Source organism: Eschrichtius robustus, chromosome 4 (genome assembly GCF_028021215.1).
Source record: "Eschrichtius robustus isolate mEscRob2 chromosome 4, mEscRob2.pri, whole genome shotgun sequence".
In the NCBI taxonomy this organism is placed as follows: Eukaryota; Metazoa; Chordata; class Mammalia; order Artiodactyla; family Eschrichtiidae; genus Eschrichtius; species Eschrichtius robustus.
In genome coordinates, this window is record NC_090827.1 from 60,175,273 (window position 1) to 60,202,823 (window position 27,551).

Sequence of the window (27,551 nt, forward strand, 5' to 3'; positions counted from 1 at the left end):
CCGTTAGCTCTCTAACGCAAGCTAGGTGTATTAAATCAATCTGTCTACTGTTCACAAGGTTGACCTGAGTGAACCTGCTGGGTTTCCTTTGCAATCCAGCTTTATCCACAAAGGCTCCATTCATCCCTGGTGGCACATTCAGGCCCAGGAGCTTAAGGAGAATCTAGTTACTCACGTGGACAGCTGTCCTCTTCTCTGGCAGCAGTACTTGACTGCAGGTTCCAGAGCTCAAAGGAAGAATTCAGCCTACTCATGCCATCCTGCAGCACACGACCACCCAGCACAGGTCCTGGCAAAAGGAGAAGCAAAGGCTGCCCTTCGGATTGGGTAGTCAGCATGGTCCTGGGTGTATTGTGATGGGGACACAAAGCCACAGGGATAGAAGGAACTTGGGGATATCAAGCAGTGACCACCACCTGACATGATAGTACGTAGTTATTTTGTGTGTGTGTTTCTTCTCCCCAGTTACCATCTAGTTCATCTCTTTTTCCAGATGAGAACACTGAGGCCCAGAAAGTTGACTTGCCTGAGGCCACATCACTGGTCAGGGCAGTTCCAGGCCCAGAACCAGACTCCTGACATCCTGTCTATTGTTGCAGTATCAAAATGTCCTCCCCACCCTCTGACCCCTGCATCATCCCATCCATTTTTTTTTTTTTTTTTTGCATTTGAATGTGTTTTTTTTAACACAATTTTTAAAGGTTACTTTCCATTTACAGTTATTATAAACTATTGCCTATATCTCCCACGTTGTACGCTATATCCTCGTAGCTTACTTTATACATAATAGTTTGTACCTCTTACTCCCCTTCCTCTATATTGCCCCTGCCCCCTTCCCTTTCCCCGCTTGGTAACCACTAGTTTGCTCCATCTGTGAGTCTGCTTCTTTTTTGTTATATTCACTAGTTTGTTGTATTGATATTTTTTAGATTCCACATATAAGTGATATCATACAGTATCTGCCTTTCTCTGACTTACTTCACTGAGCATAATGCCCTCCAAGTCCATCCGTGTTGCTGCGCATGGCAAAATTTCATTCTTTTTTTATGGCTGAGTAGAACCTGCATCATCCTACTCTTCAAGGATGCTGCAACCTTGCAGCCTCCCCAGTTTACATCTCTTTCTCAGAATCCAACCTTTGCATCTCTACACATATCAATGTTTTCATCAAAAAGTGGGAATTCCAATAGTCCTCCAGTGATTTTACTATACGTAATAGGTAAGAATGGAGGAGGGATGGGGGCGGGAATGGGGAAAAGAGCACCCCGGCCAGCAGTGAGGCAAATCCTTCCTACTGGTGGCAAAGTATAGTGCGTTCCCTACCATCTTGTCCCCATGTTACAGTGGGAGAGGCACCCCCCCCCCCCCGACCTCCCCACGCAGGCCCAGGGAGTCCCACCTCACAGGCTTGCTTCTCCATCTGTGTCACAGCCTTCAAGGCAGCGGCCCTGATCCAGAGGTGGTACCGGCGCTACGTGGCCCGCCTGGAGATGAGGCGGCACTGCACCTGGAGCATCTTCCAGTCTATAGAGGATGCTGGGCAGCAAGACCAGGTCAAGGTGCGATGGGATGTGGGATGGGGCCACCTCCAGCTCTGCCTTCCAGGCCCCGCACAGCAAGGCCCAGGTGCCTAGGAGGTGCAGCTGATCTGGACCACTCCTGGGTTCTCTTTCTCTCTCTAAAGCCACGTCTTCTTGGGTTTTTCTGCAGCTCCACAATTTCTTCAGCTACCTGGTGGATCACTTCACCCCCAGCAGTCACAACGAGAGTGAGTATGAACTGCCGCATGGCCGGTCCTCCTGTCTCAGGGTCAAAGACATTGGGGTGAGGTGCGGGATGCACAGGGTGGGGAAACGTGAATCTGGTGACAGCCAGGGAATGAGCGAGGAGGCTGACAAATAAATGGTTCTCCTAGAAGCACACCTGGAGACAAAAGTTTGGGTGCAAGGAGTTTATTTGGTAAATACAGGAAATACTGGGAGGTGGGGAGGGAGTGGGGAAGGGACTCAGGAAAGGGGAGGCAGGCAAAAAAGGGTGGGTTACTAAACCTGCAGTGTACCTGGGAAATAGTGCAAAACGCAGCCTGGGAAGTATCCCGCATGAAGGCAGAGGGAACTGGAGTCTCAACTCCCAAGAGTCATTGGTAGAAGGCTGCTGGGAGGGGCGGACGGGAAGGGTTGTTCACGCAGGTCTGGCCTGCCATGCAGGGCTCTCTGCAGATCCAGGGACAAAGCCCTCAGGCAGAGATGCAGGGGCAGCATTTGGAAATGAATTGCCTGAAAGTCTGAGGCATCTGCCACACTCACTAAGTACACCAGAAATGCCCGTGAACTTTTTTTCCACCGCAGTTTTCGCTTTCCTCCTGCTTACCAACCTAGGCCCGTAAATTTCTGTACTTTCTAAGGCAATCTTTTAAAATAAAAGTAGAATGGAATTGACATAATAATGTAACCTTTCTCCCGCCCATCCTAATTTGTCATCACTTTGCCCTTTACTTTCTCCTCTCCTGTGTTGGAGCCGAAGCCAGACTGGCCAGGACCCACTTCAAGTATGGTCCAGGGAATGAATTCTATATTGCCCGTGCCTGCAGGTCTGATCATAAGCTGGCCCACCCCTTCTGTCCTGACTAGGGGACTTCCTGAACCGCATGTTCACTGAGGAGAGACCCCCCCAGGACTCCGAGATGGAGAATTGCAGGGACTATGAATCCATCGAGGTACCGGACAGTTACACGGGGCCACGCCTCTCCTTCCCGCTCCTTCCCGACCATGCAACTGCTCTGGTGGAAGCTTTCAGAGTGAAACAAGTAAGCTCACCCCGGGGGACCTGGGTCACCACCAATTCCACGGAATGTGTAGAAGTAGAGCAGACACAATGCAGAAGGAATGGCCCTGGATTTAGGGTGTTTGTGTCAGGGATCCGTCAGAGAGATCCACTTGCCCTTTTCTTAGCCAGGACCTTGTGATTGATCAGCTAGTTTTTATGTATTGAGAACCCCTCCTCCCCATCATGTAATCTCTATGTTCATTCATCCCACAGATGATTACTGAGTGCTGCTATGTGCAGGTACTCTTCTAGGCACTGAACAGTGAACAAGACAGACACAAGTCTCTGCCCTCATGGGGCTGAGATTTTAGTGGGGAGACAGATAATAAATAATAAATAACAAATGAGTAATATTTATATATTAATATATTAGGTGACAGAGCTATGTCAAAGCATAAACTAAGTTCTAGGTGGGAGAGATGGCAGTTTTACAGAGTGGTCTGGGAAGGTGTCACTGAAAAGGTGATTTCTGAGCAAAGGTCAAAGGTGGTGAGAGAAGGTTCTATGTGGACATCTGGGGAATGCGTTCTAGGCAGAGGGAACAAATGGAAAGGCCCTGGGGCAGGACCTTGCCTGGACTGCTCGGGGACATCAGGAAGGCCATTGTGGCTGGAGAGGAGGGAACCAGGGAACAACTATTAGAAGATGGAGACAGAGAGGTGAGTAGGGTGGGCTTTCATTCTGAAAGAGATGGGGAGACAATGAGCGCAGAAATGATATAATCCAGCTTTCCTTTTAATATAATCATTCTGTTTGCCGAATAGAGTATAGGGAGCAAGGGCTGAAGCAGGGAGGCCGGTCAAGAGACTACTGCAATGGTCTAGGCGAAAGATGATAGTGGCTTGAAACCCTGGTGGTAGAGGTGGCACTGGTGAGAAGTGGTCAGATTCTGGCTCTTATGACAGATTCCAATCCTTCCCCTTTTTCATATGAAGATAATTCACTGCAGGAGGAGCTGGGATGATTTTCCCAGTGATGTCAGGATCACCGATACCATCGATATACATGCGCTTATTCATACTTTGCTGAGACAATCATGTGTTTCTCCCAAGCTCAAGGCAAGCAGGGGTTACATAGAGTAGGTAGGAAAGAGGACATCAGTTCAGTATTTGGGAGATGATGCAAAGCACAAACAAGGGCAGAAGATGGGTGAGAAAGAAAGGATCTGTGCATAGGGTCCCAGGAGCAGTTTACTGGGGTCCCTTTTGCGGTCTTGGGGTCATTAAGCAGTAAAGGTGAGGCCCATCTTCCCTCACAAGTGTGTGTTGTTTTGTCCCCTCCCTCCTCTTCCTCCTAGTAGAGGCTCCATGCTCGCTATGTCTTGAATCTTTTGTATGAAGCCAGGAAACATCTGGTACAACTGCCAAACATCAACCGGGTCTCCACTTGTTACAGCGAGGAAATCACAGTATGTGGTAAGAGCCAGTCAGAAACGGCTTTTCACGAAGCAGAAAACTCTGCCTGTGATCAGGGAGGGGCAGGAGGGCTGAAGGGGACCCGATGGCCACTTGGGCAGGCCGGGTTCACGCCTTCACACTGATTACATTTACATATTTACTCCACAGTTATTGAAGGTAGGGGTGGTGCCGTGAAGGAGAACTGTGGGGTGAGAAGGCCCAGCCTCTGCTTTATTTTTCCCAGAGATTCAGATTTGGCCCCAAATTCATCCTCTCCATTCAGAACAAAATCCTAGCAAATAACCAGACCTTCCCTTGTTAGAAGACAGTTTACTTACTTACTGTATTTGAACAGGCCTAAATGCCTAGCAAATTATTCCTTCCATCCACATTTATTCTTCTTCCAGAGAGAAATCCTATTGATGACAATCTTCTCCATCTCCTTATGTTTTCAGTGATGTTTTAATAACCATTATAGACTGATGCCCCGCACTTGAACTTAGGGGAGACGGTGATACACCAGGGATTGTAAACTGGCAGCCTGCAATATGTCTTGTCTGCCTCAAAATGTTCTTAAATTTCTAACATTAGTTTCCAACATTTGAAAATTGGAGGATTTCATATTAAAATCCAGATTTCCAACTTCTTAAAATCTTGTAACACTGACCCGTGAGTAGCAGCTTCTTGCTTCAGGTGGGGCAAAAATCTCTCTAGTTCTCATCCAGGTTTTCAACCCTGCACTCTTCTGTCCCATTTTTGCTTCAGTAAAAACGTAAGTCATTTACTGTTCATGATAATCACACAGGAGAAATATCGTGCTTTCTGCTTTCAATATTAACTATCCCTGCAACAAGGGAAGTTAATATTTATCCCTATCTTATATATGGAAAAATGAGTAAGCATAAGTTTCTTTGTCAGGTTTTCCTGGGTATTTTCCTTTTATTTAAATTGAGATATAACTGACATAATACTGTATTAGTTGTAGGTATACAATGGGTATTTTCCTTTTTATAATAAAAAATTAGAAACAGTGGTGAAGACCAATCAAAACTGATGTTTTTCTGTCTTTGTTAGGAGATTTACACGGCCAGTTGGATGACTTAATATTTATATTTTATAAGGTATGAACGCTCAAATTATGTTCCTGTCTTGCTCTGAGGTTTAATTTAGAAGTTCAAATACAGTCTCCATTAAAGAAATGCTTAAGTTATTACTTGGATTTTAAAATATTTTAGAATAATATTTGCTACTATGTAGCAAATGTGTAATGTAAAAGTCATCACTGCATTATATTCTAGTGTATTTTTATAAACTGTTTAAAACACAAAATCTAAGGTTAATAAAGAGAAAGAATCATTATTTGGGAAAAAGAAAATCAATTACTAAATAGAGAAATTGTTTATTATCAAAGCAACCAAAAGCTATTTTCATATCTATTTTTAGTTACCAAATACAGAGCATATAACAAGCTATATAAATATTCTATTAATGTAATTAACACAAAGCAGTTTCTGATGTATTGTCTTGTTAAATCCTGAGAAATCTATGGCAGCCATTGTTATTATTGCTAGTTAAGGACAGAGTGGCCAGAACTTAAAATGGGCCTTGGAATTACAAGTTCAGTGCCCTTTGCACAGACCACCTGGCAGCAGTGTGGCTTTGGATAACGTGTTTATTTCGATGAGCATCTCATAACCTCAGCCTGGCTAGAAAGGAAATATGAGACCAATACAAAATATTTACAGTATTTCCAATATTCCCATCTTTTACTGACATTTCATGTTTGGAAGAGAGCCAGACAGCACAGAATTGGCTTTCAGCCCTGATAGGACTGTCAAATGCACACTGGCTTGACCCAATTTCCTATTCCCTTCCTTCCACTGCCTCTTCTTGGACTTCTCTCCTTATTGGGAAGAACGGCCTCCCGTCACCAGAGCGGGCCTATGTGTTCAACGGCGACTTTGTGGATCGAGGGAAGGATTCAGTAGAGATCCTGATGGTTCTTTTTGCCTTCATGTTGGTTTACCCAAAAGAGTTCCATCTCAACCGAGGAAACCATGAGGACCATATGGTGAACTTACGGTACAAACCAAAACATGCTTGGGGATTTGATCTTTACTTGCTGTGATTGTAAAGTTATTTTGCCAGAGCTTCTTATTTGTTAGATGCCTTTTTAAAGTAGTCTTCCAATTTTCTAAAGTGGAATACACAATATATACCATTTTAAAAGATTTTTTAAAAACTTATACAATATCCTACTGTTCTAATAAAACCATTACATTTGTTTTCACATAGCCATACACTTTATCATATAAACAATAAGGGTTCACTATAGAAAAAGTAGAAAATATAGATAAGCAAAAGAAAATTAAAATATCCCACATCTCTACCCACAGATAATGGTATGATTTTAAACATTTTGGCAATTATTTCTCAGTGTCTTTTCCATATATTTAAGTAGATGCATCTAGAGTATGCATTTTTATAAAAATGCAAGCATGCTATAACTAATATCACTAAATCTAAAATCTGTTTCTGCTTCTAACTCTAGATATGGTTTCACAAAAGAAGTGATGCATAAATATAAGGTACGCTGCCTTTAAAAGCAAAAGCTTCTCTTAGTTCAGATAAGTTGAGTAAATTATTTGAAACTTAATATCATATTAATGTCATTTTGTTAGACACATGGCAAGAAAATACTAAAACTACTGCAAGATGTGTTCTGCTGGCTTCCGCTGGCCACTCTGGTTGATGAGAAAGTCCTGATTCTTCATGGTGGAGTGTCAGACATGACTGACTTGGAGTTCTTGGCTAAACTAGACAGGCACAAGGTACTGACTGAGTGCTAAAATAATGCAGATTTCACTATAATGCCAGGTGTCACTGCCAACATAAAACAGATGTCATCTTGACTCCATGCTGACTCCAGCTGACTAATAAATCCATTAAATCTTTGAACGGAGGATTGGGAATTCACAGCTGGTGCAAGCGTGCTGTGATCAATTAATGTTTGCCGTGGACGTGATAGTAGGGAGTGGCAGCTAGTGCCATCTGTTTGCCACTCCTGATCTAGGTAATTCTAATCACTACCCCTCAATCACTGCCACCTGATGTGCCGCCATTTCCTAAATAATTCAGATCATCTTCAATTAAACTCAAAGGTATATTGAGGGCCTACTACATGCAGGGGGGATGCTGTTGGCAGATACGAAGATGAAGATCAATTGCAGTTAAAACTCAACAACCGTGTTTTAATTGCTCACTCTATGCAAGGAAAGTGCTAGCAGAAATACAAAAATAACCAGAGATGGTACTTGCCTTAAAGGAACTTACAATAACCAGCAGAGGGAGGGTGAGAATGAAAGACAGAGTACATTATACCACAATATGAATAGGTCTCGATTTTCTGTTTCATTTTCGAAGTGGAAAACTAGAAAGCAAAGATTCTAGGGAGTTCCCTAGTGGTCTAGTGGTTAGGATTCGGTGCTTTCACTGCTGTGGCCCAGGTTCACTCCCTGGTCTGGGAACTGAGATCCCGCAAGCTGCACAGTGCAGCCAAAAAAAAGCAAAGATTCTGTTTCCTTTTAGTCATAGACTCTTACACTTGAATGGTATCTTCCTATAGCCTCTCTCCTCCACTGCCCATCCACACAGGAATCCCAGCTACGACATCCTTGACAACAGTAGCCTGAGCAGTTCCAAAGACAGAGAGGTCATTACACACAAGCCAGTCTACTTTGGGCAACTCTAATTGGTATAAAAGTCTATTTTATGAGACATAAATGAAAGAGCGTTTCATTTATGAAACCTGGGTTTGAATCTGGGAACATGCACTTCTTGGCTGGTATGGCACCTTTGTTTACTAGATTGTCCAGGGACCAAGGATTCTTAGGTCTTGTTCCCTGCCATCCTTAGCGCGTCATCCCCGCGCCCTCATCTGCACAGCTTGCCACATCTGTGTTCCAGGCAATACAATAGAGGAATGAAGGGAAGAAGAAGATCCTACCTTTTAAAGACATAATGAAGACGTTGCATACATCTCTTCTGCTCTCATCCCATTGGTCAGAATGTAGTGTCAATACATTCCTGTAGGTAGGATGTGGTGGCTCCATTGATCTCTGTGGGACCAGCTTAACTTGAGTGTGATGGATCCCTGGCTTAATCCCTTCACCTTCACCAGGGAATGGGTCATGAGTAGCACCTCATAAGGTCCAGTCCAGCAAGGATGGAGATAGCCTTCTGGATGTTTATTCTTCCAAGATTTCAGCAGGACCCAGTCTCCAGGACAAAAGTGGCACAGGTGAACATCTGCGGGAGACTTTAACCTGCTAGAAGCAAACTTATATAGAGCAGTTAGAGTAGCTTCCAATGATTCTACACACCTGACATTATCTACGTTCCTTAATTTGAGTTCCTTCTGGATCTCAAACCATTTCTGGAACAATGGCAGGGTCTCTCATACAACATTTCATAGTTGGCTCAACTGGAGCCTGCTTGTAGGGTCCACCTTCACTCAAAGCAGGACAACTGGTGAGGCTTTATCCCAGGTTAAATTAATCTGACAAATTTTAGTTACAGTCTTTTTAAGAGTATGATTCCTCTTTTCCAGTTTGCAAGTAGATTGGGGTCGCCAAGAAGCATGTACTTTCCAACAAAGGTTTAAGACTCTAGATATTTCTTGAGTTATTCTTGCTATAAAGGCCCCTCCATTGTCACTCTGAATGAACACAGGTGACCCAAACCTAGGAATTATTTCTTTTAGGAGAGCTTTAACAACCTCAGGCTTTTTCAGACCAGCAAGGAAATGCTTCTACCCAACCAGTGAAAGTGTCCACAAATACTAATAAGCACCTAAGGTTTCCAGTGGCTCTTGGCATCACAGTGAAGATCTTCTCCCAGTCCAGTACCTGGAGTCTGAACTCCTTTGATTAATGGCAGTGGCCCAGTTTTAGGATTATTTTTAGTACATACCATGCATTTCTGTATCACCTTTTGAATTGTCCTTTGCATGTTTGGTCCTGTAAGGAATTTCTGAATCCACTAGAGGGTGGCATCTCTCCCACAGTGGGTACTCCGGTGCATATAACGTATTACATCTTCTATAAGGCGTTCAGGTACAAGGATCTTGCTATGTCTGTTATAAACCCACCCTTCCTAGAGTCAGCATCCTGAGAATGGCCAGGACTCCAATCAGATCCCCATTCATTGGCCTTAAGTCTTCAGGAAAATACTTTGGATAGCATCTTGTCAGATCCACATCAGGGGATCAGGGCCAACATTGGGGATCTAGGTGTTTTAGTCCTGGCTGCTAGCTTTGCTGCTTGATCTGCTAGATTATTCCCTTGAGCAGTCAGACAATCTGATTTCTGATGTCCTGGGCAGTGGACATTCATTCTTTTGGCTCCATGTCAGCTTCTAATAAGGTTAAAATTTCTGTGGCAGGTGTAATTTCCTTCTTCTCTTCAGTTAACATCCTCTCTCTCTCCAAATGGCCCCAGCGTGGACCACCAAGAAAGTACATTTTAGAATCAGTGAAAATAGTTACTTTCTTATCTTTTCCTGTATGGGGGGCTCTCATCAGGGCTATAAGTTCCACCTTTTGTGAGGAGGTACGTGGGGGAAGGGCTTCTGCTTCCAGTGTCTTTGGGATGAGTTACCATTGCACACCCAGCTTTGCATCGTTCCTGGTCCATAAAGCTGCTTCCATCTGTGAACATCTCAAGGACTGGGTCCTCCAATGGTTGGTCCATCAGGTCTAGGTGGCTGGAATAGCCTTGTGCGATTATCTGAATACAATCATGCATAGGCTCTTCAGTATTAGTTGGGAACAAAGTGGCAGGATTCAAGGTGGAGACTGCTTTCAGAGTAACATTAGGATTATCCAATAATATAGCCTGATATTTTCCTCATCTTCCTGAAGTTTACCAATATCCTTCCTTCTGTTCTAGGAGGAGACGTGCACAGTGAGGGGTATGCACCATGGTAGGTTGTTTTAGTGTAAATTTCTCTGCTTCTTGTAAAAGATCACAGGCAGCTGCTATAGCCCAAAGACAAACTGGCCATCCCTTAGTAACTGTATCTAACTGCTTTGAGAAATATGCAACAGGCCTCCTTATGCTGCCCAGTTTCCGAGTCAGGTTTCCAAGGTTGATTCCTTGTCTCTCATGAACAGATAAGTCAAAGGGCTTTCTGATGTTATCTGGAAGACCTAAAGCCAGGGCAGTTAGCAGTTTTTCTTTGATAACCTGGAATGCCTTATGGCATTTCCCTAGTCCAGACTTGAGATTCACTGCCTCCTCCTTTAAGAGCTTCCTAAAGGGGTTTTGCAATGAGTCCAAAGTTGGGAATCCAAATGAGGCAGAACCCAGCCATTCCTAGGAATCCCTGCCGTTGTCTCTCGGCAGTGGGAACGGCAACCCTGACTAGAGCTTCCTCTGTCAGGGGGCAAGTCTCTCTGCACTTGTGAGAGTTCAAAACCCAAATATTTGACAGAGGGCAGAAAATTTGTGCCTTTTTCTTGGACACATTATAGCCTCATTCAACCAAAAATTCAAAGTCAAAACCGTATTCTGGTCTGAGGTGTCAGAATATCATCCACATACTGCATCAAGGCTCCCTCAATTAGTTGAGGGTCCCTCAAATCTTTTGCCAGGATTTCTCCAAATATTATGGGGGAATTTTTTTTTTTTTTTTTGGCCATGCTGCACGTCGTGCAGGATCTTAGTTCCCCGACCAGGGATCAAACCCGCGCCCCCTGCAGTGGAAGCGTGGAGTCTTAACCACTGGACCGCCAGGGAAGTCCCTTGTGGGGGAATTTTTAAATCCCTGAGGAAGTACTATCCAACGGTACTGTTAACTTTTGTATCTAGATCTTACTATTCAAAAGCTAACGACTCTTGGGATTCAAAACTCATGGGTATACAAAAAAAAAGGGAATCCTTCAACTCTAATGCAGTAAACCAACAAAAATCTCCGGACAAAGTAGTGAGCAGAATATACGGGTTAGGGACTACTGGATGAATATCTTCTACGATTTGATCAATTGCTCTTAAGTTGTGCACAAACTGATATTCATCTGCACCTGGTTTCTGGACCAATAAAATTGGAGTATTATAAGGTGACGGCACGGGCATATTAAATCATGTTCAAGGAAGGCCAGTAACAGGGGTTGAATTCCACACTTTGCCTGCTCCTTTAACCGATTACTGCTTTAAGTTTGGAATGTTTGCCCCAGGGTGAAGTCTAACCTGTCTAGGCTTAGCCATCTTTGCTCTCCCTGGCCTCCCATCCGCCCATACCTCCAGACTCACTTCCTGCAGTATCTCATCCAGAATCATTGCTAGCTGTCCTCTTCAAGGTCAGAGCAATAAAGTCTGCAGTGCGCAAGCCTGTTCTGGTGATACTTTAATACCCATTCATCCAGGTGCAAAGGTAACCTTGGCAGTAAATTTAGTTAGTAAATCTCATCCCAGAAGAGGAATGGGGTATTCAGGCATGTATAGAAAGCTATACTTCAGATGGGTTTTCCCCATCTGGCAGTCTAGCAGCAGGAGAAAAGACTTTTTCAAGATTTCTCCAGACACCCCAGTTACTAAAACACAGTCTCAGAAGAGAGTTTAGAAAGCTGGGTATTTAAAAACCAAGTGAGTGGCCCCAAATTGGTCAGAAAATCTGAAAGTTGATTTCCCACCCTCATCATCACTGGGGCCTCTGTAGGAGAGATATTGATGGATTTTGACAGGATTTAAAGGAAACCCTGGGCCCCATCATTCTTGGTCACTCATTCTCAGTTTGGGCATCTGGTGTGCCACTTGTTGTTGACCTTATTCAAGAGTCTTATTTAGGATGGGACACTCTTTTCCAGTGTCACTGGAGGGGTCCCACTATGGGGTGCTCCATTCAAGTGGAAGCTTGGGGCCGCCTAACTTTTGCTGAGTCCCTTGTGTGGGTCCTTGAGTTGGTCCAGCTCTTTCCTGTGTTAAGGCAGCCGCCAGCAGAATGGCCTGTCGTTTCCTTCTCTGTTGTTCCCTTTTCTCCCGAACCTGGTCTCTGCCATTAAAAAAAAGGCAATTTCAACAAGTTGAGACATAGGCATCCCTAAAGCCCCTTCCACCTTTTGCAGTTTCTTCTGTATATTGGGGGCACTCTGACCAATAAAAGTTGTTTTGGTACCCCTCTTCGCAATGAAGAATGAAATGTTCATTTCAATCTGCAAGAATGAAATCTCAGTAACGTTCAAGTTTTGGCCTGTCCCCAGCATTCACATCCCAATTAGGATCCACTGTTGGTACAGCTATGCTTGCCGCAGCCCGTACCCGGTTGCCAGGGGTTTCAGTATGAAGCCAATATGCCTCCTCCCTAGCTTTATCCAGCACCATTCTAGTTGTCCAGTTCTTCTGAAATGAGGAAGGTATTTAACACATTTTGAACATCTGCCCAGGTTGGGCTGTGAGTTGCAAAAATCGATGAAAAAAAGATTTTCCATTCCCTTTGGGTCATCTCTCTAAAGTTGGCATATTCTTCCGATTAAATACATCTAAAGCTGAAAAGGGGGAGTGGACCCAGATCAGTCCCATTGGCTGCCCGGTCTCAGCATTCACACCCACAACGGGGACTTACTTACCTTAACAGATATTGCCCCACCTGAGCTTGGGTAGCTCCCTGGCCAAACTGAGTACCCTGATCAGTATGCAGTATGAGAGGGGAAGGCCGTTCCTATTTCTGGATCTAACGGGGGTCGGGGGGTAGGGGTGGGGACGAACCTGAGGCTGTGACTCAGGCGCTGGCAATGAAACAGCAGCAGCACCATCATGTAAGGGTGGAGGAGGAGCAGTCGAAGCGGCGTTCGACTGAATTAATAGCAAGTCGTCTTCCTTTTCATTAGAATCAAGCAAAACAGGTTTCTTTGCCTTCCCTTCCTGTTGGACCATAATCTTACAATAACGTATCAATCTTCTGACACAATAACATAAAAGACTATACATAAATTATTTCATCCTATTTTTCTTCCCATTTACAAAATCTAGTTGCAAAATTGTAATTCAAGGATCCACTCAGACCATTGTGCTCCAGGGTCTTAAGGATATTGTGGCCATGCAGTGTTACCAAAAAAAACCCCATAAAAACAAAAAACCTTTTCCATGAATTTATAACTGAAAGTCTCCCAATTTTGGAGAATGCTGCCTAGAGGGCTGCAAGGGGGAACTGAATTAATATTTCCCCTTTTGAAGAGGCTTTGCTTCCAGGTGGTCACAGCAGTGGAATTTTTCCAAGGGTCCTTGCTACAGTCACCAAGAAGTTGAATCCCCAATTGCCAACCCTTAGCAACTTAAGACAATCAGCCATAGGTGGACACAGACAAAACAAGACCCAAACAAAACCAAAAACCAGAGCCCCAGGCCTTTAACCCAGGTATGGAGGTCAGAATTGCCAAACAATCTAGGCACAGGTGCATTTCTTTAACAAGGTTACTCACCCAAAGACGTCTTCCAACCCCAAATCCGTCTCCTTGCTGCAAAACTAAGCACTGAAGGTCAGCAGCACCTCACCCGGGAAATCCAGAGGATGGTCCCTGGAAAAAACGGGCAAGGGAGCTGCTTGGACTCACCCACAGGCTCTCAATACTGGCAAGGGGCCAACCAACCACAGCCAAAAGGTCCATCTGGACTTACCTCCTGGCTGGTTTGCCGTATTTGTTACCAAACTAGGTTCCTTTTGCCCTAGCATAGCAGCCCAAATGCTGAGACACTGAGGTTTACAGCAAAGAGAGAGTTTATTGACAAGGCAGCCAAGTGAGGAGAGGGAGAACAAATCTCAAATCTGCCTCCCTGAAGGCAAGGTGCTCAGTGTATTTATAGGAGAAAGCAGCAGGGCATCTGAGGTTTGAGGAGTGTGGGGAAAGGTGATTAGAAAAAGGTGCAGTAATCATGGTTCTGGGCAGGTGTAACCAGGCTACACAGGCCTCTCCACCTTCAAAAGGGCACTAGTAGTACCCTAGTGCATGCCTAGTTGAAGGGTCAGTGGTCCCCTCCAGTCTTAATCAGCTCAGCTCGAACTAGACGCAGCTGATTCCAAGTTCCCGGAAAACAACTCAGGCAAGCATCTTATTTAGGCTGTGTACTGCTTGGAGGACATTCAAGTCTTCTGTAGCAACAATGAAAACAACCTTGATTAGCGAAGGCAGGTTATAGGTGGAATGGATTTAACTAATGATTACCCACAGTTTCAGAAAATCGGAGAAGCAGGGGCTCTGGATTCAGTCCTGGTGCAGTCTTAGTATCTCTGTGCCTCAATTTTCTTACCTGTACTATAAGTAAGGATGCTGTCTCATAGGGAGGTGAGGGCTAATCAATGAATTCATGCAAAACTATGAAGATGGCATCTCATAGGGGTGTGAGGCCTCATCAATGAACTCCTATAAAGGGCCAAGGATAGCACCTATTTGGAAAAGGCTCAATACATATTAAAACTATTATTCCCCTTAAGAATAAAAGTTAGGGGTGCCTCTTTTTTTTTTTAATAAATTTATTTATTTTTGGCTGCGTTGGGTCTTCATTGCTGTGCGGGGACTTTCTCTAGTTGCGGTGAGCGGGGGCTACTCTTTGTTGTGGTGCACGGTCTTCTCATTGTCGTGGCTTCTCTTGTTGCAGAGCACGGGCTCTAGGCGTGCAGGCTCAGTAGTTGTGGCTCACGGGCTCTAGAGCACAGGCTCAGTAGTTGTGGCGCACGGGCTTAGTTGCTCTGCGGCATGTGGGATCTTCCCGGGCCAGGGATTGAACCCGTGTCCCCTGCATTGGCAGGTGGATTCTTAACCACTGTGCCACCAGGGAAGTCCTAAGGATGCCTCCTGAAGCAGATAATATCCTTATAAAGTTACCTGAGGATCGTAAGGGCAGGACTGATGGACTGGCCCTCGGCTGTGAGTTGGCAAGAAGACAGATGAGGAGAGAAGGAGGTGGTTATGAGTCCACTCACATTTTGTGGACTTTCACTCTCTATGCCCAGGGCTGGAACTGCCTAGGAAGTAATTAGCACTTGTCCAGTGTTAGAGAAGAACCTCTGTTCTGTTCTCTTCCATCTGGATCCCTCTTCAAACGTCAGTCAGTTACCGCCGAGCCACTCTGAGTGTCCGTCTTTGTTCCCGCCCACAGTCAGTCCACACCAGGACGTGGCTTTCTTGTACATCAGCCCTTAGACCTATTTGCAGAAAGTTCTTGCTCCTTGATTACACACTTGCACAGAATTCCCCCTGTGAGCCAGACCTTTATCTTGATGTCCTTGTGGAACACTGTGGCCCTCAGTCTTCACGGTGGCACTCAGGCACCCCGGGAATGGCTGCTCTTTCCCTTTGGCTGGATGACCCAGCTCTGCTCTGTGGCCTGAGCCCTCTCTTTCTCATGATCAGAATTCTTCCTGCTTGTGTCCTTTACATTGGTGGCTTGGTCCCAGTACCATAATGACTCTGAGGCAGTGAGAGGGACCACACTCAGTCCCTTTGGCAAGAAGAGTATCTTCCCGATTAGGTCCAGGCTGAAAAGAGGTCCTCCCTTCCCCTCCCCTGTCCTTCCTCAGCAGACAAGATAGCACTTCCTGTAAACTGCCAGTAAGTGCTGTCTCTCCCACAGTAAGCATCAAGTTATTCCCATTCCAACATTTCTCAGCCATAGGCTGCATTTCTTCTCCTTTGTTTTTGCGTCTGTGGAACAACAGGAAAATCAATAAGGGCTCTCCTTCCTGAGAGGTACCCTTTCCCATCCTTGTCTAAAAATCACTAGGTTCCTAGAAACAATGACCTAGGTTAGCATTTTCCAATTATCTGTGGTGGAGGACCAGTTTTCATAAATTTCTAATTTGTTACAGATCAATACTTTTGTAAAATCCAATAAATGTGAATGACTAGAAAAATGAAATACAAACAAAACATATAAGCCCACTGATCACGTGCTTGAATGACAGCAATATCAAATTGCTATAAAAGCTTCTAAAGGCTTACTCCTAGTTCTCTGCTGACCTTGTCACTGCCGGGACCATCCGTGGAGCCCAATGCGGGGAGCACTGCCTTGATGCCAAAGTGCTGCTCAAAAAGGACCAACCGTCTCACTGAAGCATCTGTTATCTTTTCTGGACATTTTTAGATTGTTTCCACCATGAGGTGCAAAACGAGAAAGGAGCATAAGAAACAGGCGGAGAAGGGAAAAGCCAACCAGACGAGCTCTGCCGGGAGACCCTCCCCGTGGTTCCTCCCCGAAAGCCACTCTCTCCCCACCTCGACCCTCCGCCCCAGCAGCCAGAAGGCCCACAGAGCCGGGCGCTCCTCCAGCGTCCCCTGCAGGGTCCCCCTGGACCCCAACGAGCTCTCCCATTGGGTGCGGCACTCCATGGACCTGGAGCTGGAGAGGTGTCGGCAGCAAGCGGGCTTCCCGGTGATCAAGGAGAAGGAGGAGCCCTTGCCCTTGGCATCCGAAGTGGACTCGGAAGCTGAGGGGCGGCCGGAGCCCACTCAGGAGGCGTGGAGGCAGGTGGGTGTGGCCGGCGCTACTCCCTGCAGTTTGGCTGCCTTCGGGAAGGAGCAAGGATTTCAGAAAAACCGAACAAATCTCCTCCTTCCATGTAAATTCAGACTGGTTTTTTTTTTTCGCCCCTCTTTCTCTCCCTCCCTGGAGTGAGAACACCCCAGAAGGATATTGGTATTTGCCTAGTGACTCATACTTTGGAGTTTTATAAAGGATGGGAAGATGTAGCAGGTGGGCTCTATTGTCTGCGTAAACTAGGTTTAGTGACCTAGCATCACTGGGCTAAGAAGGTAAGCCACAGTTTATTGGATGCTATTTTATATATATCTGACATCTATCAGTTGGCTGCTGTGGCTCAAGGCCAGAAGGGCTACATCGGCTGCTTCTATCTTCTGTTTTCAGGCAACTAAAGGCTTTTCCAAAATCTTCAGAACTGCATCCCACGGCCACCCCTAGCTGCAAGGGAGAGTGCGAAAGCAGGTATTTAGCCAGGCACATTGCCATGCCGAATACCCCAGGAAGAGTTCTGTTAGCTAGGAAGGAGGAGAACGGAAATTGAGTAGGCACGCACAGTGCTTGCCGAAATAGATGACTCTGGCGGCCAAATGGGGGGCCACTTCCCCAGGCCAAGACTTTGGCAGGGAGACCTGTAATCCAGGTGGGAGATTCTGCTGCCGGTGATCTTGTGTAGTAGTGCTAATAGGACTACCTGAACTCATTGGTGTTCAACCATTTTTGACCTACGAAAAATGGCAGCTTCTTATGCCTCATTCAGTAAAGAAAAGGCGAGAATTCAGAATTACTTAAGAGGTAAAATTAGCAGAACTAGCTGATGGATTGGATGGAGGGTGGTGAGAAAGGAGGAATCGCAGGTGACTCTGAGGCTACAAACCTCCAAGAGAGAGACGGTGAGCCTGGGTTACACTCTCCGAGTTATCGATCTGGACCTCAACATCAACTTAGAACTGAAACTTTAAAATGCAAGTCTCTCCTTTTGCAAAATACGCCTTTTCTCTCTAGGTGGTGGATATACTGTGGAGTGACCCCATGGCTCAGGAGGGCTGCAAGGCCAACACCGTTCGAGGAGGTGGCTGTTATTTTGGGCCTAATGTGACAGAACGGTTGCTACAGAAATACAATCTGCAATTCCTGATCCGCTCGCACGAGTGCAAACCCGAGGGCTATGAATTCTGCCACAGCCGCAAGGTGGGCAGGCCTCTGCCATCGCGCAAGAGTGGTCCGGTCCATATCGCCCTTCCAGGGCATGGATGAGCTAAGGCTCTCAGCTCCTCACTGTCGGCTGTGCCTTGTAGCTGTTATCCATTTGCTATCCACTTGCCCAAAGTAACTAGGTCCTTTACAGTCATTTATCCTTGACTTTTGTAGCCTTTTTAAAACTCAAAATCTGATTGAGGCCACCACTTACCAATACCCTGAGAGGAAAGTGAGGGGCAGATATGGTCCCATTTCATGGGTGGAAATATGGCCCAGTGTTTTCCCAGTCACATCTCTATTCTTTGTCACACTGCTTACTGTCACAGGTCTCAAACTACACTATAGGGTAACAGGATCTCTGCACTGAGCCCCAGGCAGGCATTCAGGATTGTTTGTCTCCTCAGGAGCATAATTAACATCCTGTCTAAATCTTTGGGCATCTCCAAATCCTACAATGTTTGCTTAGCCTAATGCCCAGAAATACCAACTCTACAGGAGAATTACAGGTTTCCATGCTGAGGAAAAAAGTTTGACATCAACTAATGTAAGAAATGTTTAACAGGAATGTTAAACAGTTGTATAAGTTTCTTTATTGCAGGACTTCTGAGAGCCTTTAATTTCCTATATTCATTGTAAATCTCCAAGAAGAGATACAGTGTCTAGCATTTCCCATTGTCTTGACAATGGAAATTTTTTTCACAGAACATCTCAGGAGGCCCAACACTCCAAAGGAAACTCTGCTCTGAGGCTTCACACCACCTTTAAAAACTGATCTGCCTGCTAGTTGTAATGGCCATCCCAGTTAGTCAGACCTAGCTTGCCTCTGAGTCGAACCAAATGAAGTGTTTTCTATGACCCCTGCTATTTTTGATTGGGATAAAAATGTGAAGAAAACATGTTGTGGACGTCCTATCAGAATTCAAGTTTTTATTACTTGAGTCATAACTCCTGCCCTACTAGCATTAATGATAAAAAAAAAAAAAACCAAAACGAAACAAAAAAAAACATAGACGAGATCAAGAAGGAACAGCCACCCCTGAAATTGGGTTGGGCCCTGTAGGGTTGAGGGTGAAGAGTTCTTCAGTGAACCTGAATGCCCGTCTCTTTCCTGCTTTTTCATTTAGGTGTTAACCATCTTTTCTGCCTCCAACTACTACGAAGTTGGCAGTAACAGAGGAGCCTATGTCAAACTAGGGCCGGCCTTGACCCCGCACATTGTGCAGTTTCAAGCTAACAAGGCAACCCACACGCTTACCATGAGGCAAAGGCAAGACTTTTCAATGAATGATTTTCAGAAAGACAGAATTATAGTGTTCGTGGAAACTTTGAAGTGCAAATGTCATTACATTTATCCAAATTCTAAGTCAGAGTTCAAAATTTAGCTGTGTCAGTAGTAGGACCTAGAATAGACATTAAAACAGGGCCTCTTCTTTCTCCTCCATACACTCTAAAATCTCCACCTACCCATCATTAGTGGAAGGGACAAATTTGCTTCCTGCAGAAATTATTCTCCGTGGGTATGTCCTGGGTGAAGTCCATATACCAGGCCACTAAATCTTTCCAGGGTCACTCTTCCTTTTTCTTTCATCCTTAAAGCGTTTGTGTTACCTGGTCAACCACAGACAAAGGTTCTTTCACTATCTGGGGATTTAGCAGATGGATTTCAGTGCACACGTTTGTTAACAATGCTCCTTTCTTCCTGGGAAGAGAGCATATAATATTACTTAAATGGTTTCTGTTGAGATGATTCTGAGTTCTAATCTTAGTTGAGAGCTTAGTATACACTAAGTGTTATTATAAAGGATATATATTTTGTTTCACAATGAGCTTATGAGATACATAGCATTACTAATTTCAGTTTTATAGATGAGATCATTAAGGAACAGAGGTTAAATCAGTGGCCATTGGTCACACAGCTAGTAAGTGGTGAAAGTAAGCCTTGACCCAGATAGTCTTATTTCAGAACCCACGTACTTAACAACTCTACAGTGCTGTTGCCCACTGAGAAGCTGGCCCCAGAGTATATAAGCTGCTGAAAGATACAGTTGCAGTGTTGCTGAACAAGCTTAATTATCAGCCAAACTAAATTAGAAATCAAAACAAAGTCAGCATAGGGACTTCCCTGGCAGCACAGTGGTTAAGAATCCGCCTGCCAATGCAGGGGACACGGGTTCAATCCCTGGTCTGGGAAGATCCCACATGCCGCGGAGCAACTAAGCCCGTGCGCCACAACTACTGAGCCCACGCACCACAACTACTGAAGCCTGCGCGCCTAGAGCCCGTGCTCCGCAACAACAGAAGGCACCGCAATGAGAAGCCCGCGCACGGCAACGAAGAGCGGCCCCCACTCGCTGCAACTAGAGAAAGTCCACGCGCAGCAACGAAGACCCAACACAGCCAAAAATAAGTAAAATTTTTTAAAAAGTGAAATAATGTAATTTTTTTAAAAAGTCAGCATAAATCTAGTGGGAAAAGAATACAGGAATATTTAATATCTGCCTTGTGTGAGTGCTATAAAAGTGCATTATTTTAAATCACTCTTGAGTTATTAAATACTCAACAGTTACTCAGCACTCAAGTTTTACACAATCAGAGCCAGCATCACTCAAACAGAAGTATTATGTGAAAATCTAAGCTCACCAAATGATAGTCAAACCTACTATGCTACAGAATCATCTCTGGAGCTTTATAAAAAATCGTTTATTGGAGCCTCATCCCACCCCTCCCAAATTAGAATCTCCAGGGGTGGGCCCCAGGCACCTGGAATACCATGATTCCATGTGATTTAGATGTTCCCACCGCAAAAGGATTCACTGTGGGGAACCCTATAAATAACGTGTTTTAATACCGTAATTAAAGAACACTCACCTTTTAAAAATATTCACTGATTGCATTAAAGCAAGTACAACATCCCCTAATTTATGCAGAAGTCACTAGTCTAACAATTCCAACTATTTGGACCACAACGGAGAACTAAGAAGTAAAGAGGAAAACGTCTCTGACAACCATAATGGATGTCTCAGTGGCCATCAACTCAAGATCATGTGTTTTTCCTAGAGGAACCCTCATTCAGAATCCATTTATTTTTGGTTTAAACCCACGTCTCATGATAATAGTTTAGCCAGCCTGGAGACCGCTTGTCAAGATTGATTTCTGGCCCTACCCCTTATTAGCTATGGGACCTTGGGCTAGTTACTTACACTGTAATAGGCATAATAGTTGTACCTACCTCAGTGGGTGTTGGAGGATTAATCAGATGATCCACGCAGAGCTCAATATGCGCTGCTTGACGTAGGGACAGAGAGCCTTGCGCATCCAAGGCAGCTCTCAAGGCCATTGCTATACTCCATCCCTGCATGATAACCATCAATGAGCACAGTTTACCAGAAATAGTTTAAATGCTTTTCAAACCAGTGGTTCTTGAACTTTTAGGGGGTCCCATACTTCTTTTAGCCTCTGATAAAACAACGAACTCACCAGGAAAAGCACATACGCTCACACACCCATGAAATCTGAGATGAATTTTAGGCAGCTCATACTTTTCTGAGGGTTTATGGAGACGATTATGCTAAGTATCTTAAATTTCAAGGAAGACTTTCATCAAACATGATTAAAATGGGGTTTTTTGGTTTGTGTTTTGGCCTTTTTTTTACTTTTTGCACTTGAAAAGATAGGTTATCTGGTCATCATTTATAGAATGGCTGCTTCCTCAATGACATAGGACAAAGTATATATCTACCTTTTATCTCTTTTTATATTCTTGTTTATTCAACTACAGATATTTATTGAACACATTTTAGGCCAAGTACCATGCCCAGCATTACTCTGTTGACCGAGTAAGCATAAGAAAACTAACTTAGTGATGTTTTGTTATTCATAAATCCTGCCTTGTGACTGTTTAATGTAATAATAAATTACAAGGAAAGCATATGATTATGATAACAGATAACCATTTGATGAGTGCTTTCTACGTGCCGGGCTTTCTTCTAAGTGCTTTACATGAATTTACTTATTTAATCTTCACAGTAATCGTATGGGTTAGGTACCATTTTTGTCACTATTTTGCAGATGGAGAAAATGAGGTACAGTATAATTAGATAACTTTACCACAAAGGTGGTGTTTCTCTAGAACTACTGCTCTAACCACTGTCCTACACTGGGAAGGACAGAAGCATTCCCCAGACAGATCCTATTTGTGCACAGCAGGGCAAAGCAGGAGAGCATTGGGGGGAAAAAAGAGACGAGCTCTTTGAAGGTTGAGACATTAACAAAGAGAGAGGAGAAATTTAGTAAAAATCCAAGACTATTTATTCTATACTAATGTTTTAAAATGTTCCTTTTCATCTCCTGTCCCAGGATTAGCAGAGTTGGGGAGTCGGCTCTGAGAGCCCTACGTGAAAAGTTATTTGTCCATTCCTCAGATCTTCTTGTTGAATTTAAGAAGCATGATAAAGATAAAACTGGTAAGACTAATCAAGTAAAATATTCATAGAGGAGGGCAGCTGGCCAAAAAACCCTCTGTTTCAGGTAATTAGCAAATAAATGTTTGTTTAAATGACCAGAAGACCTTTTTGAATACGTCCTCCCTTATTCAACTTAACATCCTAGTTATCTTTCCTAAATTCATAAATTCTAAGCTTTTAGCAGAACGTGAACTTAGCTAAATATAAACAAAGCTGGTGAAAAGAAATGGAGTCAAGGGAAGGGTGACAAGGCCAGAACTAAGCAAAAAGAAACAGGGGGACAGGTTACCAGAGTGGGTCCAAGACTAACAAAAGATCAGTGATTTGGTTTCTCACTGTTAAGTGTGTGCTTGTCTGTTCCTTGTTCTCTTATCCAAGCTGGAAATTTTGTCTTTTCTCAACTCGGTGGAACGTCTAATGGACATTGACTACATGTAGCCCTATTGAAAAATAGCAGTAACAGTCATAAAATCATAGCACTATCTTTTCATACACATAGAAATAACCAATGCTATGTATACGTGTGTGTGTGTGTGTCTGTGTGTGTATATATATATATATATATATATATATATATATAGTGTTTTATGATATTATTTACAAGAGTCTTGTGTGACTTCCAGTAGTATTGCCAAATAGATTTGGCAAATAAAACCAGAATGCCTGGGCTTCCCTGGTGGCGCAGTGGTTGAGAATCTGCCTGCCAATGCAGGGGACACGGGTTCGAGCTCTGGTCTGGGAAGATCCCACATGCCGCGGAGCAACTAAGCCCGTGAGCCACGATTACTGAGCCTGCGCGTCTGGAGCCTGTGCTCCGCGACAAGAGAAGCCGCGACGGTGAGAGGCCCGCGCGCCGCGATGAAGAGTGGCCCCCGCTTGCCACAACTAGAGAAAGCCCTCGCACAGAAACGAAGACCCAACACAGCCAAAAATAAATAAATTAATTAATTTTTAAAAAACAACACAGAATGCTTAATTACACTTGAATTATAGACAACAAATAGTTTTTAAATATAAGTGTGTCCCATGCAATATTTGGGACATACTTATAGTCTGTCTGAAAATCAGGTCTACTGGGCATCCTGTATTTTATCTGGCAACCCTACTTTCCAGCCAACTCTACCATAACCAACAAAAATAGTGACAGTACCCATTATTCCTATTATCTACTGATAGAAAGAAGAATGTCAGGATAAAAGATTTGTAGGTGATGAGTCAACAAGTTAGCTCTTTCCTATAGGTCTAATCACCCTGAGTGACTGGGCAGCCGCCGTGGAGTCTGTGTTGCATCTAGGACTGCCATGGCGGATGCTGAGGCCACAGCTGGTGAGCAGCTTGACAGATAACAAGCTGGAGTACAAGTCCTGGCTGAAAAACTTGGCCAAAGAACAATTCAGCCATGAGGTAAGGGTTTGAAAATGGTGGATGAAGGCGTACTGTGGACCGTGAAGCCCCTTAGGGAGAATTTTGAATCATAAACAACCAAATATTGAGAACCCCAAAGGGAAGATGAATGGAAACAACTATTCGTTGAGTTTCTATGTGTCAGACTTTGTGTTAAGTGACCTACACATATTGCCTCAGTTTATCCTCAAAACCACCTCCAAGAGGTAGGTATAATCAGCACCAACATACCCAAGAGAACACTGGTCACAAGGGTTAGATAACCTGCCTAGGATAATAGAGTTTCTAAGTTATAGAACTAGAACTCAAACCCAGGTCTGACTTACTTCCTTGACACGATGCTGCTTCCCCTATTTAAAAAGGTGTTTGTTCAGTAAATGCTTATGTGTAATGTATGTGAGGCCTTGGGCTACGTACTTTTTTTTAAAAAAGCTTTATTGTGATATAATTCATATATCATGCAGTTCACCCATTTAAAGTGTAGAGTTCAATGGTTTTTAGTATATTTGCAGATATGTGCAAACATCACCATGGTCAATTTTAGAACATTTTCATCATGGGCTAGGTACTTCTTAAACCATCAGATCATTTAGTAGGCTGAAGGGGGCTGGAGTGAAGGGATCATAAAACATCTTCAGGTTCTTTCAAGAGTCTTATTGTCAGGGTTGCTTGTGTGTTAATTATCTATTAGGAGAAGCCTAAACATAAAAGAGAAGGAAAATGAGTTTTTTCTTGCAGAATATACAATCAAGTTTGCTGGAAGCACTGTATCGAAACCGATCCAACCTGGAGACCATTTTTAGGATCATAGACAGTGATCATTCAGGTAAAGGCGCTCATTATCCTGCCACTTCTGACACAGCAACTATTTTACCTCCCACCTTTTAGTCTCCTCCCTGATTATTTACCTTTCTACTCAAGCACTTTCGGAGCAAAATTAGTGGCAGTGCTTATAAATGGGCAGAAACTAGGATAGTATTTGAGCCACATGAGCCATCCCTACGCAAGAGGGGTTGGGCAGAGAAGAATGAAGACAAACTGAATGAGAACTTATTATAGGAAGAATTATAATAGTTGTGATATCCCTTATCCCTTCTATCAAAGTAGCCACAAAGGAGTGAAGAGTGTCTAGAACAGAAAGGCTTTTGCAATCTTACTCCCAAAGTATTATTTTTCAAAATTTTAAATTTTTAAATAATTATAGATTCACAAGTTGCAAAAAAATGTCCAGGGAGGTCCTGTATACCCTCACCCTGTTTCCTCATTGTTCCAAAGGAACAATGTTCAAATGTTATTACTTTTTTTGAGATATAATTCACATACCATATAATTTACCCATTGAAAATGTGCAGTTCCGTGCTTTTATAGTATATTCACAAGCTTGTGTAACTATTATCGCTATCTAATTTTGGAACATTTTCGTCCCCCTATAAAGAAACCTATACCGATTAGCAGTCACTCCCCATCCCCTGTTCCTTCTCCACCAGTTCCTGGCAACCATTAATCTGCTTTCTGTCTCTATGAATTTGCCTATTATGGACATTTCATATAAATAGATGTGTATGATACATGGCCTTTGGTGTCTGGCTTCTTTCATTTAGCATGTTTTCAAGGTTCACCCATGTTGTAGCATGTATCAGTTTATTTCTTTTTATAGCTGGATAATATTCCATTGTATGGATATATCACATTTTGTTTATCCATTCATCAGTAGATAGACATTTGGATTGTTTCCACTTTTTGGCTGTTATGAATAATGTTGTTATGAACATTCATATACAACTTTGTGTGTGAACATATGTTTTCAGTTCTCTTGGATGTATTCCCAGGAGTGCAATTGCTGGACCATATGGTAAAACGATGCTTCACTTTTTGGGGAACTGTCAAACTGTTTTTTCACAGTGGCTATACCATTTTACACTCCTACTGACATTGTAAGAGGGTTCCAATTTCTCTGCATTCTCACCAACACTTGTTATCTTCCATTAAAATTTTTTTTTTATAGCCATCCTACTGGGTGTGAAATATCTCATTATGGTTTTGATTTGAATTTCCTTAATAACTAATAATATTGAGCATCTTTTCATGTGCTTATTGGAAATCTGTATATCTCCTTTGGAGAAATGTCTATTCAAATCCTTTGCCCATCTTTTAGTTGGGTTTTCTTTTTATTGTTGAGTTGTAAGAGTTCTTTGTATATTTTGGATATTAGGCCATTATTGATATATGATTTGCAAATATTTTCTCTGATTTTATGGGTTATCTCTTCACTTTTTGGTAGTGTTTTCTAATGCACAAAAGTTTTTAATTAAAAAAAAGTCCAATTTATTTTTTCTTTTGTTTTTTGTGTTTTTGGTGTCATATCTAAGAAAACTAGTAACTGAAGGTCATAAGGATTTACACCTATGTATTCATCCAAGAGTTTTACAGTTTTAGCTCTTACAGTTGGGTCTTTGATCCATTTTGAGTTAATTTTTGTTTGCAGTGCAAGGTAGGGGTCTAGCTTCATTTTTTGCATGTGGATATCCAGTTGTCCCCTACCATCTGTTGAAAAAATTATCCTTCACCTGTTGAATGGTCTTGGAACCCTTGTAAAAAGTCAACTGAGGGAATTCCCTGGTGGTCCAGTGGTTAGAACTCCATGCTTTCACTGAGGAGGGCACGGGTTTGATCCCTGGCTGGGGAACTAAAGTCCCGCAAGCAACGTGGTGCAGCCCAAAAAAAGAAAAAAAAAAAAGTCAACTGACCATAGATGTATAGGTCCAAAGCCTTTTTTACAAGCAGATTAAATTAGCATATGTTTAGGATGATTTAATGCAGGGTTTCTCAGCAGTGGCATTACTTACATCTTGGCTTGAGTAATTCTTTGTTTTGGTGCCCATCCTGTACATTTTAGGGTGTTTAGTAACATCCCTGGTCTTTACCTACTAGATGCAGTAACACCCTACCCCCACCCAAGTCATGACAATCAAAAATGTCTCAAAACATTTCTAAATGGCCCTATAAGGAGAGGAACACTATTGCTTCCCACTCAGAACCACTGATTAAGTGATTCAGTGCTATCCTCTTGTGAGTTTAAAGTGGATACTAGGCCCTGGGTGTCTTTGTTTAACAGTAGGGAGCAGGTGTCCTTGCAAGAATGTCAGAGGAAATGAGCACTGAAAACTAGACTGACTCACTAAAGTGACTTGCTTTCTCTGGTAAGGGTTCATTTCACTGGACGAGTTCAGGCAGACTTGGAAGCTGTTCAGCTCTCATATGAACACTGATGTCACAGACGACTGCATCTGTGACCTTGCCCGGAGCATTGACTTCAACAAGGATGGCCACATTGACATCAATGAGTTCCTGGAGGCCTTCCGCCTTGTGGAGCAATCCTGCTCAAAGGGTTATGCATCAGATTGCTGACAAGCCACAAACACTAATAACAGTGACTGCAGCAGCCCAGATATACACTTAGGCCAGTCTGGTCCCCATCGTCCAAGGTGCCTCGTAAGCAATGCTGAGCTCATTGTGGGAATATCTCCCTTATTCTCCATAGCTTTGTGGAACTTTATGCTGAGAATTTGCCTACCAGTATGCATCAGAATCACCTGTGTATTCAGGTGAATTCTACCAAACATACGAAGAAGAACTTTTACCAATCCTTCTCAAAGTCTTCCAAAAGATTGAAGAGGAGGGAACACACCCAAATACATTCTATGAAGCCACCATCATCCTGATACCAAAACCAG

The 27,551-nt window shown here is 43.5% G+C and overlaps 1 protein-coding gene across 1 annotated transcript in view; it reads left to right on the forward strand.

Moving 5' to 3' along the window:
- PPEF2 (protein phosphatase with EF-hand domain 2) overlaps positions 1-27,225 on the forward strand; it is a 45,397-nt gene extending 18,172 nt beyond the window's left edge. Inside the window, exons 3-17 of the mRNA XM_068542149.1 lie at positions 1,432-1,559; positions 1,711-1,768; positions 2,631-2,806; positions 4,127-4,241; positions 5,298-5,344; positions 6,139-6,305; positions 6,775-6,811; positions 6,905-7,054; positions 16,358-16,741; positions 17,756-17,941; positions 19,075-19,217; positions 22,307-22,413; positions 23,654-23,817; positions 24,556-24,643; positions 27,023-27,225. Of these exons, the coding sequence (XP_068398250.1) occupies positions 1,432-1,559; positions 1,711-1,768; positions 2,631-2,806; positions 4,127-4,241; positions 5,298-5,344; positions 6,139-6,305; positions 6,775-6,811; positions 6,905-7,054; positions 16,358-16,741; positions 17,756-17,941; positions 19,075-19,217; positions 22,307-22,413; positions 23,654-23,817; positions 24,556-24,643; positions 27,023-27,225 (2,153 nt within the window). The remainder of the gene's footprint in view (positions 1-1,431; positions 1,560-1,710; positions 1,769-2,630; positions 2,807-4,126; positions 4,242-5,297; positions 5,345-6,138; positions 6,306-6,774; positions 6,812-6,904; positions 7,055-16,357; positions 16,742-17,755; positions 17,942-19,074; positions 19,218-22,306; positions 22,414-23,653; positions 23,818-24,555; positions 24,644-27,022) is intronic.
- Positions 27,226-27,551: the final 326 nt, after the last annotated feature.